Source organism: Tiliqua scincoides, chromosome 3, assembly GCF_035046505.1.
Source record: "Tiliqua scincoides isolate rTilSci1 chromosome 3, rTilSci1.hap2, whole genome shotgun sequence".
NCBI lineage: Eukaryota > Metazoa > Chordata > Lepidosauria > Squamata > Scincidae > Tiliqua > Tiliqua scincoides.
Genome location: NC_089823.1, coordinates 144,008,715 through 144,025,325, shown reverse-complemented (window position 1 = coordinate 144,025,325; position 16,611 = coordinate 144,008,715). Strand labels below are relative to the sequence as shown.

Below are 16,611 nucleotides of genomic sequence, written 5' to 3'. Positions count from 1 at the left end.
CACAGGAAAACATAGTTCTCTGGGCTCCAAACTTCCATGGAATTAACAAGGTACGGATATCACCAGCTTGCCTTGTTTGTGATCTCTCTCAGGCATCTTTCTGGATGTTGTTCGTAGCCAGCATTGATCATTGCAACCCAGCACATTGATTCACTTATTTAGGATCATGGCGTTCGTACCCTTTTTAGGATAAAAATTCATTGCAAATTGTCAGTTGCAACTTGATCCAAATGAAGATATTAAGACTTGCTGCAGAGAAAAACTCCTTTGCTGTGTTATCCCTGTTCCTTCTTCTCTCATAGGAGCAGAGGCCTCCGGACCCCCGCCAACATGTTCATAATCAATCTGTCTGTTAGTGACTTTCTAATGTCTATCACTCAGTGTCCAGTCTTCTTTACTAGCAGCCTCAACAAACGATGGACATTTGGTGAGAAAGGTAAGTATCAATACATTCTGAGAAATCATTGTGATTTAATGAACTGACTTGAAACCTGTAACAGGCTTGACCAGAAGCTGATGTAATGAGTTGGGGGCGTGCAAACATTCATTCTTCCAATTGTCAAACTTTTGTGAAATGTCTGTCAGATTGCCATGCTTTTCCCCTTTTTCTTCATAAGATACAAACCAAAGGAACATTTTGGGATAACGCTTCTTGTTAATGCCCTTTGCCAACTCATCACATTACATTATTGAGATATACATGTAAAACACTTGTGTGAATGTGACAAACCCTTGAATTCTCCATCTGGGACTGGTTGCTGCTTCCTGTTGTTTTTGTTGAGTAAAATATTTATATTCCATTTTAACAAAAACAGTCACAGCAAACAGAAATAAATTCCTGAAATTACCCTAATGGGAAATTATCCATTATCATCACATAATGATGTGAGAGCAGCATTATGCAGCTAGGTAGCTTGTTGAGGCTAGGTAGGTCTAGACCTGGTTGATGCCTGGATAGGATACCACCTGGGAAATACATTCTCCAGAAAGCCCTGTATTCCTGAGTTCCTCCATGGAAGAAAATCAGGATATAAATTCAATTAATAAAATGAAATGACTGAAAGTTTTGCCTGCAAAAATCAAATTTTATCTACACACAAAAGCATCTGGGAGGGGACATTGTTCAGTGTTGGAGTACATGCTGTGCGTACATGAGGTCCTAGATTCAATTCTTAGTGTTTCCTGTATGCCTATGAAAGACCCCTGTCCAAATCTCCAGAAAAGGCGATACCAGTTAGTGTAGACAATATTGACCTAGATGGACCATTAGACCGGTGGCTCAATCCTATGGGTCACTAGCACTGGCACAGCGGCTGCTGCTCAAGTGCTAGCTGTAGTTAAAGCACCATAAAGCGCTTTTCAACAACTTTGGAGTAAAGTGCGCCAACGGGAAGGCCAGCACCATGCTGCCATTCCTGGATCCAGACCTGTGGCAGCCACGCAGTGTTTTGTGCCAGGCACTGAAGGGGTGGTGAGTAGGTGGAACAGGGGCAGATCAGGCCTGGGGGGGGAGGAGGTTGGGGTGGGTAGAGGTGGCCTCCACTGTATTCTAACCTCCATCTCAGGCCTGAACACCCTACACAGAGTTTCTTGGACTTGAGCCAGTGATTTAGCAGGCTGGGGCTCAACATGAGGTAAGGGAACAAATGTTCCATTACTCCAAGGAGACCTCCAGCCTGCTCTATTTCAACACTAGATATGACTGTACTGTGTCAGCTTCATATGTTCCTATGAGGCTTCATATGTTTTTGGATTTTTTTTTGTAAATTTCAGAATTGCTTATATTGTATATGTTTTAGATCGGGGGTGTCAAACTCATTTCATACGGAGGGCCTCACAGTATTCATGATGCCTGCTGAGGGCCAGAAGTGATGTCATTGAACAAGTCATAACCAAAAATAAACACTTTTTCTCACTTAGGAACTCATTAGCTGCAAATAACAAAAGAGAAAATATATGAATCTTGATCATATTTCAAGATATGGGAGAGCTCAATTTTCATGTGGGCTGCCCCTTCAGCAGTAACAGCACTACTCAGCAGCTGAAAGCCTGAGGGCTGTATAAAAAGCTTTCGTGGGCCGCATCCGGCCCCCAGGTCTTATGTTTGACACCCCTGTTTTAGATGTTTGGGTTGCAAGCTGCCTTGAGTGCCTATTGGCAGAAAGATGGGATGCAAAGATAATAAATAAATAAAGGAAATGCACTTGATTGCTAACTGTGCTGTGCTCTTTCTGAAAAGGTTGTGAGCTGTACGCTTTCTGTGGCGCACTCTTTGGCATTGCCTCCATGATCACACTAACAGTGATAGCCCTGGACAGGTATTTTGTGATTACCCGGCCCCTGACCTCCATTGGAGTGATGTCTAAGAAGAAAGCTTTTCTAATCTTATTAGGAGTCTGGCTGTATTCCTTGGCTTGGAGCCTCCCTCCCTTCTTTGGATGGAGTAAGTGAGACAGAATAAAAATCTGAGTACTCGAGAAGAAATGCAAGAATCTATATAATGGCCTTTTAGAGTTGGTGACAGATAAAGAGGATTTACGTATTTAATAAGAAATTCTCTCTGAAGGATACTGATTCACAGCTAGCAGATCTTTAAGATGTTTAACCAAGGGAAAAAGATCTGTAGCACTTACATCCTGTTAAATTACACTGTAGTAATGCTTTTGCTGGAAAACTCATTAGTGTATTACACAGAAAAGAGAAGATAAAAATCAGGGATGAAAAATAATGAAAGACATATCTTGCTTAACATTTGCATAACCTTCTGTAGTCAGGCTGAGCAAAACAATATAAATAACAGGCATGAATAAGTACAAAGCTCCCCCCCCTTTTTCCAATAGATCCGTGGTGATTGTTAATGTTGACAGAAACAATACTGAGAGCCTTGGGGCGCAATCCTAACCCCTTATGTCAGTGCTTTCCAGCACTGGCATAGCGGTGCCAGTGGGACAGATGCTGCATCCTGGAAAGCACTGACATAAGGGGTTAGGACTGTGCCCTTGGTTACATGGAATTATCTGTTCCGACTAAGCTAACGATAGCTAGTTCCCAGCATTCTGTCCCTTTGCTACACTCTAAGCTGTCATATTGAGGGGAATATGTTGGGACGTAGGGTGCCAGTTTGTAAAGGGAGTCAAAATGTTGAATATGCATTGCTTCCTCCAATCACAGTTTTGATGTGGAGAAAGGGTGCAATAACACATTGCCAACCTCCCAACTCAGGAATTGGGTTTGGGAGGGAAAAAGAGGCAGTGCATCAAAAACAGCATGGAGGTACTGAGTGAATTGGGGAAAATTTTGGGAAGTGGGCTGCTGGATGAGGAGGCTGGAAGGATAGTACAGTAGTAAAGATGGATAATGGGAGGGGAAGGAAACCTCCCCCCAAAACACCCCCCACTTCATTCTGCCTGTGAAATCATAGGCTTTAAGTCAGTATAGATGTGACAAATAGTTATTTTCCAACATTCTGTCTCTAGCATCATTGTTGTTGTTGTTGGCATCCTTCAGTCTCGGAAGACTATGGTATCGCACTCTGAATAGTGTTCTGGAACAGCATCATTATGAAACAGAAAAGGGCAGGACTACCCTAATAAGTGTGGTGAGCTATACAGATCTCAGGAGGCCAGCATCCCAATAAGTTTTGCAGGGATCTCCAAGAGAAAAGGAAAGATTCTGCTGCCATTTCAATTGTGTTCCTGAGCACATGCCATTTTTTCTTCTGGAGAAATGTAAAGCACAGTACTTGAGGTTCTTGTACTGGGTCCTGTCTGTTTTTGCTGTGGTTCCTCATCCTGCAAACCCTATCCTACAACTTGGTCCTACCAGTTGCAGATTTATAAATTCTTCCTCCTTATGTTCAAGGGTTAAGTCCCTATGTCTAGAAACAGTTTTGAAGTGGTGCTGCTAGGCATGTATGCATATAACCACTGTGCTTACATCTTCCCTGTATTTATATGTTGCCTGCACTGTTTTTGTGGTGCAAGATGTACAAACCTATGACCCAGTCATAGATGACATTCTTTATGATAGAGAGCTAATGTGGCTATGTAGCTAAGAGTTGAGAAATCTGTCTCAACCTTACATGGAAGGTGAAATAGCATCTACGCTCTCAGACTGCTGCCATTCAAATCACCTAGGCCATGAATGAACTTGCATACCTTTTAGGCAGCCACACTTTTCTGAGCCTCAGCCCTCCCCCACCAATATGAGGATAATTATGTTGAGCTGACCATGTGGATGTTGCAAGAATTCCTCAATAATGTATCTTAAAAGCTCTGAATGATTAACCTAGCTGGCAGTGCTATTAAAAATCCCACAGAGTCTTCAAGGCTAACAAATTGTGATATTTTTATGGACAAGAGCCAGTTGATGGTGCAATCCTATGCTGGGTTTATGGTGGCGGATCTCACAATCTACCACTGTAAGTCCTGGCCAGTGATGTGGCAGCAGCCACTCTGCCTTCAGCAGGCTTTGAAATGGCTGGAAGCTGTGTATGGAAGGCAGCAGTCTGCTGAACCTCTGCCGAACCTCTGCCATCCTCCACTGCCAGTGGTAAACTGGCAGTGGGGGAGGATCATAGGTGGCTCAAAGCAGGGAGCAGGCTGTACTGGGAGGCGGGATCTTGGTGACAGCAGTCCATGCCAAGATCCTATCCTCTTCTCCTGGCCCGGACCCACTCCTACAAGTGTCCTCAGTCTTAGGCCAGCAAAAGAACTGATGGAAGAGGAGAAGAGACCCATTGGAGACCCAAGGTCAGGCAACCTATGGGGAGGTAAGTAAACCAGATTTTGACTTATCTCTCCTGGGCTGCCTGGGCACCCCCACTCCATAGCATGCAGCTTACACTCCATCAGCAGCTCTGGCTGCTATGGACTGGCAGGGATGTTAGTCACATGTAAGAAAAGTGTGTGTGTGTGTGTGTGTGTGTGTGTGTGTGTGTGTGTGTGTGTGTGTGTAAGTAACAAGATTGTTGTATTTTTAAATCGGTGACACTGCAAGGCCATAAAATGAAAAGGATAGCAGTAATTCTGTTACATTTCTATGTGGAGCGAAATGGTATCTAAGATAAGGATAGTGACCTATTCACCTCATCAGTCAATAGTGGTAATCATATCATCTTTCTTGGTAATAATCTCCACTAGAAGAAGGAATGGCATATGCGTGGGGAGGGGAGCTGCTGAATTTGGAGCCTTGACACGCATTCTTGAGCTACACCGCACGTAGGGCTTACAAGCTGAGGGCCTGTAAACAGCAGTCTCCATAAAAAGGATTTGTGTTCTGGATGTAGCCTACATCTCAGTTGCTTTCACAAGATATTTTTTTTGTTTAATGAGTGGCTTAAGAGACCAATATGAGAAAAATGTACTTCAAAGAGTGAGTTATAATTTGATGAGGCAGAATAATCACTTACAGGGTATTAGTGATGCTGGTTTATAATTAGATTCACATTGTATCCATAATGTGCATTCTCAGAGGACCAATAGGAAACTTGGGCTCAACATCTGGTGTTGTAATATCTCAGAGCTGCTAGAAGTTATCCCTAGAAATGCTGAAAATTACTGAAGTTAGAAATGGTTTTGTGTTCATAGTTAATTACAGTTTCTATCAGGAGAATATTTCCTATTTCTTGTGTGTGAAAGAGTTAGATCCAGTAATGCCTTGTGAAAATGGAAAGACGTTTCCACTCATACAAGGAAAGCACAATGTTCACCAACTTCTTCCATCTGCAGCCCGCCTTGCACACCAAATCTCACACTATTCTGATCCTCAGAGTCAGCTTTGAGGGGAGTTCTGCAGGCAACAGCAGCAAAGAGGGGCACAAAATGTCAGTTTCCTGGGTGGAACACTGCCTCTAGCAGCCAAATTTTTTGGCACCAGGACCCACTTTTTAAAATGACACTCTGTTGGGATCCACCCAGGTTTACCAGCCTTTAAAAAAGAGATCTAGAAAGAAATAATATTTTATTTATATAAAATAATAATAATAGCCAGAAAAAGACCCTCAAACATTTATCTCCCTATATTTACACATGCTTGCAAACTGTAGGAACTCAGCTCCTTGTAAGGCAGTTATCTTGCAAACTGCAGAAGATGAGCTCTTTGCAGGGTAATTAGCAGCTACAGTTATCTGATTTTTTGAATAACTTCAGGGCTTGAGGCAATTAGTTTTCTGATCTTTCCAACAACCTTTGATGACCCACCAAAAATCATATCAAAAGTAAAAAAAGTGATTGCGACCCACTTCCAAATTGCAATTGCAAAACTGGAAGTGGATCATTTTTTTTACTTTTGACAAGCCATGGGAAGCCCTGCAGAGGGATCCACAGGGCTCCCTGCACCCCAGGAGGCCAGCAGGGACACAGGTAAGGTTGAAAACAGCCCCTGTGTTCCCAGCTGTGGCAGGATCCTGGGGATCACGTTGCTGCCATTCCCCGCCCCTGCAAACACTTAGCGTGGTTCCCAAACTCTGTGAGAGTTTGAGAATTGTTGCCCTAAGGGTTATTTTGAGAATAAAATAAGAACCAAGTCTGAGGCATGAGCTCCTTGGAGGAAAAAGTGGGAAGGGTGGTATAAAAATGTGAAAAATAAAAATAAAACCATCATAACTGGTAAGTTTGACATCCATGTTCTAACAACTTTAAATTAAAAAAATATATTTTCGGAAAGTTAGAAAAGATTTCTCTTTTCTTTAAGGTGCTTACGTTCCAGAGGGCCTGCTGACTTCTTGTTCCTGGGATTATATTACCTTCACTCCATCAGTTCGTGCCTACACAATGCTTCTGTTCTGCTTTGTGTTCTTCATTCCGTTAACTGTCATCATATGCAGCTATGTGCTCATTTTCAGAGCCATCAAGACTACAAACAGGTAAGTCACCCACAAGCTAGCTTCCCATTGTTAACTTTAGTAGAAGGTTACATTTTTTATAAGCATGAAATCTAGCCAACTAGCAGCCCAATCCTGAGCTGCCCGCAGCGTCCAGGCTCAGCGGCTCCAAGCAGGGCTGCCAGCGAATCCCGCGCTTCCCGCGCTATCACGGGAGGCTCCTTGGGAGAAGGGGACGTTCATCCCCTTCCCCTTAGTAAGGGTAGCAGCCCGGCAATGGGGCTACTCTCTTTAGCACTGACTGAAAGGTCGGCGCTAAAGTAAAGGCACTCATGTAGGACGCGCAGCCCTGCACAAGTGCCCTGGATCCTGCAGAGCACAGCTCCACAGATCCACCTCTCTCTGCCCCGACACACCTCCCACCCGCCCCCTGGCACGCCTCCCGCCTGCCCCCGCCAGCCTCCCCCCTCCCCGGAAGCCTCCCCCACGCCCCCATCCATGCCCCCACCTCCCGTTCCACAGCCCGGCGGTCCAGGAGACTGCTGAGCCGCAGAACCTGGGCCACTGCCTGGCTCTAGCCCAGCACCAGCTGGCGCTGGGCTAGCACTGGCGGGAGCCCGTGCCTTATGGCAGGTTTGCGACTGTGGTCCACGGTACGGAGCCATGTGCGGGCCACAGGACTGGGCTCTAAGAGACAATCTCCAGGAAACAAGACAGGAAACAAAATAGGAATATTCAGCATAGGCAAAATGGCTGTAGATTCTATGCCAAGTTCCACATCATTCTGACAGATATTTGATCAGCTGAAGAAGCAGATAGATTTTGGGATGGCAGATGTGGAAAATGACGCTGCAGTTTAGATTCATCAGAATTAGGGCAGAGAAAGAAGAATTGGATTAACAGAACTAATTTTAAAAAGATGAATGAGCAGAACAATTGCCATTTAGATCTGACATAGCGCATTAGACAAAAAGTTCATCTAGTCCAGTGCTCTGTGCATTCTTTGCTTTAAAAATTTTTGCACCAAGGTAGAACAAAATCTGCATTCAGAAAAACAGAATTTTGCAACCTGAATAAATTATGCAAATAATTATTTCCTTTCCTATTTTGTCTCAAGCTGTTATCTTTTTATTTGATTTTATGTTATTGTAGAGTGTTTTGTTTTGAAAGCATTCTAGAAATAATAAATAAATTTCTAATTAAGCAAATGTTCATCTGTTTTCATAGCATGCATAATTTATTCTGTTTCTGCTGCTAGAAATATATATTTTAGGGAATGTTCACTCAATCTGTTAATTAATTAAATACTGTTAATAAATAATAATAATAATAATAATAATGATAATAATAATAATAATAATGATAATAATAATAATAATAATAATAATAATAATAATAATAAATCTGACTCTTGCCTACTGAGTTTGCTTTTGAACTTTGCTGTGACCTTGCAACAGAAGTACTTCTATTGGTGAATGTGAATCTTGCAATACAAGTCATTATCTATATTTGATATTTATATATTTAACATTGTGTGAATTTTTAAAAGACAAGTTGTATTAGCTCACCATATTCTTACTATATGAAGACATTTCTTCTTCTGTTTACTTTCCTCAGGGCAGTTCGAAGCATTGGATCAGACAGTAGCAGAGAATCTCAGAGAATGTACCAGAGGATGAAGAATGAGTGGAAAATGGCCAAAATAGCTTTGGTTGTTGTCTCACTTTATGTTATCTCCTGGTCTCCATATTCTGCAGTAGCTTTGCTGGCTTTTGCAGGGTAATCCTAAATACTGTTCTGTCTGCAAAATAAAATTTAAATGGGAACAGAAGTTATGAAAGAATTACATGATGAATGGCCCAACAATTGTGAATCCAAGAACCTGATTCAGGAAGTGCCCCATATTTGGCAACCACAACCATACTGGAGTGTGATAGATAACAACATTGGGCATAAGTTGGCTATCATTATTCTGTATTTGATCTCACAATTGTGCACGCCCAGATATATCTGGGAGGAAGTCTGTGGGCCAGTAGAGATATGCAAAATCAGACCATGTGCTATAGCCCAGCAGTCTCTGGAATTGCTTTGGCATGGAGAGTGCAATATGCTATCCGAACACAGGTACAGCCAAAACTGCCTAAGAGCAATTCCCATATTTGTAATAGCTGTAAGTATGTGCTATTACAATTCCAGAAACCTCCTATAAGCTCCATTCATGCATGTGGAGATCCCTTGAAAATATTTTAGAAGCTGCAACCAATGCAGAGTTCTGCAGCTTATGTCCTGATGGGGGCAAAACAAAATAAACATTGGGCGCAATCCTAAACGGCTTTCCAGCACTGACATAAGGGCAATGCAGCTCTGAGGTAAGGGAATAAACATTCCTTTACTTTGAGGAGGACTCCGTGAGTGCCACCCAACTGCTGGATGCAGCATATGCCCCACTGGCACAGCTATGCCAGTGCTAGAAAGTTGGTTAGGATTTGAGCCTTTACTTCCAGATTTAGCTCAAATTCATTGGCTGCCTTGGCTTTCCAACTCAATTCTTGTTGTTTACATTTTAAAGCTTCAAACATCAGGGCTTTATAGCAAACCTTAGGGGTCATCTAATCTCGTACATTCAACCCTGTTCCCTGAGATTAAAGGGAAAGATTCTGCTCTGTGTTCTATCACATCAGCAAGTGCCAGGAGCAGAGCTGTTTCTATTATGACATGTGCACCATGGAAATCCTAATAAAGAGAAAACCACCTAGCAGCTTTCTTAGCAGTTCTCTGCCAGCAGGTGAAGACATTCTTTATTTTGAAAGGCCTTTGCCAGTGGTTAGCCTTAACAATGTAGATATTGTTGATCCTCCTAGCTGCTGTGCATTTTTTCTACTCTTATTGCTTGTACTGCCCACTACTGCTGCTTGGTTGTGTTGATTTTACTTCTAGTTTCTTATTGTTGGTGCTGCAGTTTAGTGATTTCTTTTTTTTTTAAGTCATTCATGTGTATTGTTTTGCCATGATGGACTGCTGCTGTTGTGCCAGAGCTTTTGGCTTTCGTGTATGTATTGTGATGCTATTTTTATATGGAAAGTTTTCAATATTCTGCAGTACCTTTGGGCGGCGAGTTGACTGGCACTCAAAATATTTTCTCCTTATGAAGGCACTTGGAGGGACAGTTGAGGTGCCTTGCTGAGTAGATGCTGCATGTCTGAACTGGCCCTGCATGATTATTACTTGGTAAAAGTTCATTTAGATGTGCAGACTACTATGAAAAGGGGAGAAGATGCATCAACTATGGCAGAATGCAACCTAAGAAAGTATGTCTCCCTCACTTTAGATACTCCCATATCCTTACGCCCTTCATGAACTCGGTACCTGCAGTGATTGCCAAAGCTTCTGCTATCCACAATCCAATTATTTATGCCATTGCCCATCCCAACTACAGGTAAGTTTGTTTTCTTTTTTAAAAGTGAAACTTGTAATAAATGACACTATGTTATTTACTAACTGTGTTAGGGTGATGAAAATAGAAGACAAGCATTCTGCTTTTGTGCTTGCAGTTTTATTTGGGAAGGAAACATTGATTTGTTCAATTTCTTATCTGTTAGAATGGCGATTGCAAAGTTTCTTCCATGCCTTGGATCTCTGCTAAGAGTTTCTCGTAAAGACTCCAGATCTTACAGCTACCCCTCTACCAGACGCCCCACTGTCACCAGCCAGGCCTCTGATATAAATGGGCTGCCAAGAGGAAACCGAAGTCTATCCTCTGTCTCAGACAGTGAATCTGTAAGGAAATTCTTCATGTACCTTGTTTACATATGACATAAATGAAAGGGCATGCTGCAAGCTGGTGAGTAGATTAGATAGGGCAATATATCACGTGATGGGCACAGAGGAACTTAAGAGAATAGCTCTGCCATTAAAAACAAAAACCAGAGTTGGCAGTAGAAGTCAGCAAGTGTTATAACAAAGAGAAAGAAAAATGCGCAGGCCTCTTCATTATATGATTTATTTTGCTTGTTCAGTCAAATATTGCTATCCTGCCACAAGCCTAAGGCAGCTCTCCAGAAAATAAAAAACAGCCTTTCTCTAAAACTCATCAATAAAATGATTTTGATTTTTGGGAAGCTGAAATGTAAAAAACTAAACTAAACAAAAAAAACACCTCTGAATATCAAATGCTGGGGACGACAAACGCGGTGGTCATCTTTTTCATTTCATGGTATGACCTTTTGGAAATGCTCAAATAGCTGGCTGCTGTTCGAAAGAGGACACTGGAACTAAATATTATTAATACTCTTTATACAGCAGAGGTTTTTAAGTGTTCAAAGCACTGTACAATTCCACATACAATATCTCAGGCCCAAAACTAGATGTGATATGGGAGTTAACTGGGGTTCTAACAGAGCTAGAAAACTTTGAAATTTGCCTGAAGATTCACAAACATGACAAATAAAGGCCTGACTGAGATCTATACAGGGCCTACAGCAGTGATTCTTGCAATCTGCTACTATAAATCCTGGTCCAGCGCTGCAAAAGCTATGCCACTGTTGTGTGCTTCGGGGCTGCCAGGACAAATAGCTGGAAGCTCACTCACCCCAGAAGCACCACATGCATCCCATAGGCTCACCCATCTGAAGCACGTAAGATCAGGATGGAGAATGGGCTGAAATGGGAGGCAGTTTGAGGGTGGGAGGGAGAGGATCTCACTGATAGCAGCACACACCAAGATCCTATCTATGTTTTTCCAGCTTATTACATCCCTTGAGGCTTCTTGGACATACACCAGCCAAATAGCTCGTGTAGGTCTGAGGAGACCCATTAGCAGCTAGGTGGCTTATGGGAAGGTAAGTAAAAATGACTATTTCTTACCTCCCGCAGGCCATCTGGTTGGCCCCACACTATAGTATGCAGCGTGTGCTCTGTTGACGCTTTTGCATCATGCAAGCTGGTGGGTTAGGATTGGGCTGTTAATATGTTTCCATGCAGTCAGAAACCTCTGACTGATTGTAGCAGCTGTTGAATCTAATGGGTGCTACAACTAGCTGGAGAACCCTGTTCATTGCAGCTTTCTCTGACTCACTCATGCTATAGCCCTGGAAGATTTATTCTTGTTGAAATAGAGAAGAATGAGGAAGTCTTACAGCCCAATCCTACCTAATTCCCCATGTGGTAATGCAGTGGCACTTGTGTGGGCTCCACTGAACCCCAGGGAGTTTTGGCCTTAGGAGGCCTCCATGAGGTCAGAGAACATTTGTTCTTTTGCCCTGGGGTAAACCCATGCAGGCCTGGTGTGTCAGCTTGGACCTGTGCCGGTTCTATAGCTGTTGTGAGTCTGCAGTGACCTGGGAAAGCAGGCTCGGGAAGGGGGTCAGGATTTGGCATGTGCTGCCATCACCAAACCTGCCCCTCCCAGGCCTGATCAACCCTTCACTCTCCCCTGTCGCTGCCCTGTTCCGCCTCATGCCACCCCCTGTGTGGCTTTACTTGCTCCAGCGGGTCTTTAGTCATCTGCAGCATGAGTGGCTCTGGCCTTCCCGCCAGCAGCCTGGCAGTGCACACTGGCAGAGGCTGCTTTACAACTGCCGTAAAGCAGCCTCTGCTGGCACAGCATGTGTTACATCAGCAGAAGCATAGGGTGGAGCCTGAGAGGCAGCTGCCCCAGGTGCTACATCAAGGGAGGTGCATGACTGCCCTTCAGGCTCCACCCTAGTTACGGAGGAGGCGCCGGCAGCTTTGTACCTCCCATTCCTTCTCCTTCAAAGGGGAGCTTTCACAGGAGAAGAAACGGGAGTGTGAAGTCGCTGCAGCAAGCCCCTTCCTTTGAGGAAAACCCAGAAGTGATGTCACAATGTCACATGACATCATGATGTCATTGCCCGCTTAGGGCAGTGTGTTACCCCTATGCATGTCAGCACCCGGTCAGCATAGGATTGGGTGGTCAGAGTGACATCCAGGGCTAGCCCATGCATGAGGCTAATTGAAGTGGTCATCTCAGGCAGAAGGTTGGTGTGAGGTGCTCAGCACTTCCTATCTGCCTGCATCATTCCTCCTCCTTCCACTCCCTGGAGTGGAAATGGAAGAGGGGGACAGAGAGCAAGGGGAAATGTGGAGGGGAGGAGAACGCTGAGCTAGAACACTGAGGAGTGGAAGGAGCAGACGATGGCACATCATTGAGTAAGGGGGCCACATTTAGCATGCCTCCTCAAACATCAGGAGGTCTTTGTGACATCACAGCATCAAAAAGGAAAAAAGAAGTTGAGTGTTGCAGTAACCTTCTTACTCTCTGATGCTGCCTGGATAGTGAGAGAGAGGGCACACGGCAGCACAATGAAAAGAGGGCTGGGCTGAAGGAGGGCTTTCCTGCTGCTTTGTATGACCTGACAGAATGAATGGCTATTGCAGCCAGTTGGGGCCTTCTGACTTCTCTGTGATCAAGGCCTAATTGTGTTTCTAGTTTACAAGCTATTTTTTGCACACACAAAGATAGGTTTTTACTTACGGAAGTCCTCCCAGTGCAGCAAAAATAATAAAGCATGCTGCCCTCACATGGTAAAAAAAAAAAAAAAGAGGGCTAATGCTTTTGTAGGGTGCATTTAGAAAGACATTTGCTGGTAGATTTAGACAAAGTGGCCAATCCATCAAAGAACCACATATGTCCAGAAGCTCCTGACAGCTTGCTGCTTCTTCGCTAAGTACCACCAAATGTTGCTCCTTGTCCAGAAGCCAGAAGCAGTTCTGCACTTTGGAGCTGAGGACTCTCCCTCTGTGCTATTAAAAGCACATTAGTGTGGCATTTTCAACCATTTTTTAAAAGAGAGGAGCTCTAAAAACACAAAAATGCTATTATAACCTCTAGGTTGTTACATTTTTAGGCTAATATGCTATTAGGAGAGACTGGCAAGCTTGGAATTCTTACAGAGGCTTTCAGCTGCAGTAGTTATGAGTGCCACTCATTTTATTTCCCTGATTATCATTCCAACAAAGTACATCTAGTTAAAGGAAACTGACTTGGAGAGTTTATTTCCATATAATGCACAATTTTATAAATGAGCCAAAACAAACATTTCTACACTTCCATAGATTGCTTTATGGCTCCCTGCTGATTTTTGTAATAGAACTTTTCTTCCCAGCAAGGGCAATATCTCCCAATCCTCTGCAGAAGAGAAGTCTGACATAGTGGGATCATGTATATAAAGGCCAGTTTCTATCTCTTTATTATATTCCAGCAAAATATGGTAGGGCTTTGTAGATAGGAAGGATTCTCTTTGAGTTCCATAGTACAAAGTAATTGATCCTCATGTGACTCCTGACAGAGGAACAAACCCTACTGCCCATCCTGCCATAAAACTGGGTTCTACAGGGATACATGGTTAGCCTCTTTGTGTCTGAATATGCTGTTCTCTGCCTTTTCCTCTGTATGTAAACAGCTTAGGGCACAAGCCTAACCAGGTCTACTCAGAAGTAAGTCCTATTTTGTTCTATGGGGCTTACTCTCAGGAAAGTGTGGTTAGGATTGCAGCCTTATGGGGAAACCATAAAGTGCTTCACCTGGGGACATGTTGATCTCCTGGGAGGAAAGACTGAACACAATTGACACGTTTGTAAGCTAGTAACCAAGAGTATGAGGATACCACATAAAGTGATCATTGGCCCATTTCTCTTCCCTCTTCATGATTTGCCAAGGATTGAGGGCTCAGTAATATATAGATAACTAGCATGTCAGGGAGACGTTTTTGATCTAAATTTGTCTTTCTGACACTTATTTTATTTGGGTCTTTCTGGGTCTTTATTTATTTATTTATTTGGGTCTTTCTGGCACTTATTTTATTAAACATTATAACGTTCGCATTATAAAATGCAAACATTTTATTTTCCATGAAGGAATACTCAAACTTGAATGGCACTTCACCCCATTTGCATCGTGAAGCAGTACACATCAGGAAAAACCTCAACACCTGATGCTGTTGATTATGTAAATAGGTCCTACTGCAGGTTTTTCATGTCCTTTTGTATTTCTGGCTGTGACTTACACTTATGTTACTTTGTGGGCTTGAGAGAAAGTGATTGCACACATAAAGGAACATTCATTGTGGTGTATCACTGCAGGACTGGACTGATACGGAGGCGGATAGTCTAAACTCCAGAGGTGCTAGTGGGCCAGTGTTCTACAAAGTAGGTGAATCTACTGCAGAAATGCATGACATCCAAAACAAACCTCAACTGAAAAGCCATGATTCAGGGATTTTTGAAAAGGTAACTAAATGTTGTCTTCTCAAATTAGATGGGTTCACACATCCCTGCATCATTCCATAAAAGGTTGCATGCCTGCAATTTTCACTCAGTCCACCTTCTCCTCACAAACACCTTCACAGTCTTCTATAGGAAATGTATCATCAGGAAATTCAAAAAGAATGACACTTAGGGTGCAATCCTAACCAACTTTCTAGCACCAAAATAAGAGCAATACAGCTGTGAGGTAAGGGAACAAACATTCCCTTACCTTGAGAAGGCCTCTGTGACTGCCACCCAATTGCAGGATGTAGCACATACCCCATTGGCACAGCTGTGTCAGTGCAAGAAAGTTGGTTAGGATTTGGGCCTTAATCACTTCTGTTTAGCCTGCCTGTGATCTTGCACTTGTGAAAGTGCCTGATTTTGCACTTGTGAAAATGTCCTTCATATGCCTCTTCCCTATAGAAAAGGGGAAGAAAAAGAGAAAACCACAGTTTTGCTGCCTGTGTATGTGAGCCATTGCCATTGTGACATCACACCAATCTCATCCCTTATCTGGGCTGATTACAACCCCAGCACTAACTGACCAGCAGCTGCTGCATATTGTATATCACTAATTCAAAAGGTTGCTTAGGAGTCATGTCACCCTGCCCTTAGGCTAAGCTATTCACCTGTGCTACGGTTCATTTCTGTAGTATTCAGAAGATTGTATGTCCAGTGCTGGCCCTGGGGGCTGGGGGATAAGAATAGGCCCTCAGTTTGGCTGTACTTGTTGTAAAAGGCAACTAAACAGCTACCGGGTAGATGGGACTCCTTAGCCTGGGAAGGCAGCTCATCTGAGAGAAGGAAAACTCTGATCCCAAACCTCCACTGCCTTGTGGCTACATCCAGTTATGGAAAAAACTTCAGGAGTCAACCTCGAGACAAAATCCGGAGCCAGAGTCCCTGAGGCAGTTCATGGCTGAACACAGTCACGTTCTGGCAACTCCTGCGCCGCTGCTGGAACCAACCATATTGGCTTCTGCCTTTCCATTGGACCATTTCAGCGATGTGGAGAGGGCGGATTTGCTGCATGGGTAACAGTCTATTCTCCATATTTACTTTACCCAGGCTTTGTGCACTGGAGAAGACACTCTGTTCCAGAACCACTATTCAGAGCGCGATACCATAGTCTTCTGAGACTGAAGGATGCCAATGAATGCCAATGAATGTCCAGTGCTACTGGAATTTGAAAGAGGGAGTTTACTACAGCATAAACAGATTTTAATGTGAAACCAGACTGCCCAGGAAGTGTAAGGAGTTCATTAGACAAAGTACAGGCCAAGCAGAAGCATGAACTAGTGATGAGAGTCAGCAGCAGAGGGCAGAGAGGCTTGCAGAAGCTGCTGTAAGACAGACAGAAAGGAAATGGTGAGGCTTTTAATTGGTGGGTTTGGCCTAGTATTTTTCTCAAAAAGAGAGGTGCATAGTGCTCCTTATGCAATGACTTTCCCATTCCCGAGCCATTTTTTCCATACATATTTCTTTCATTTGATGGGCATCTCATTACCTGGACTTCATGA

At 43.3% G+C, this 16,611-nt stretch overlaps 1 protein-coding gene across 1 annotated transcript in view; it reads left to right on the top strand.

The window, feature by feature from the left end:
* The window catches only part of OPN4 (opsin 4), an 82,364-nt gene that overhangs the window by 59,428 nt on the left and 6,325 nt on the right, over positions 1-16,611 (top strand). Inside the window, exons 4-10 of the mRNA XM_066620178.1 lie at positions 303-436; positions 2,240-2,443; positions 6,694-6,865; positions 8,441-8,602; positions 10,152-10,259; positions 10,423-10,600; positions 14,924-15,070. Coding sequence (XP_066476275.1) covers positions 303-436; positions 2,240-2,443; positions 6,694-6,865; positions 8,441-8,602; positions 10,152-10,259; positions 10,423-10,600; positions 14,924-15,070 — 1,105 coding nt within the window. The remainder of the gene's footprint in view (positions 1-302; positions 437-2,239; positions 2,444-6,693; positions 6,866-8,440; positions 8,603-10,151; positions 10,260-10,422; positions 10,601-14,923; positions 15,071-16,611) is intronic.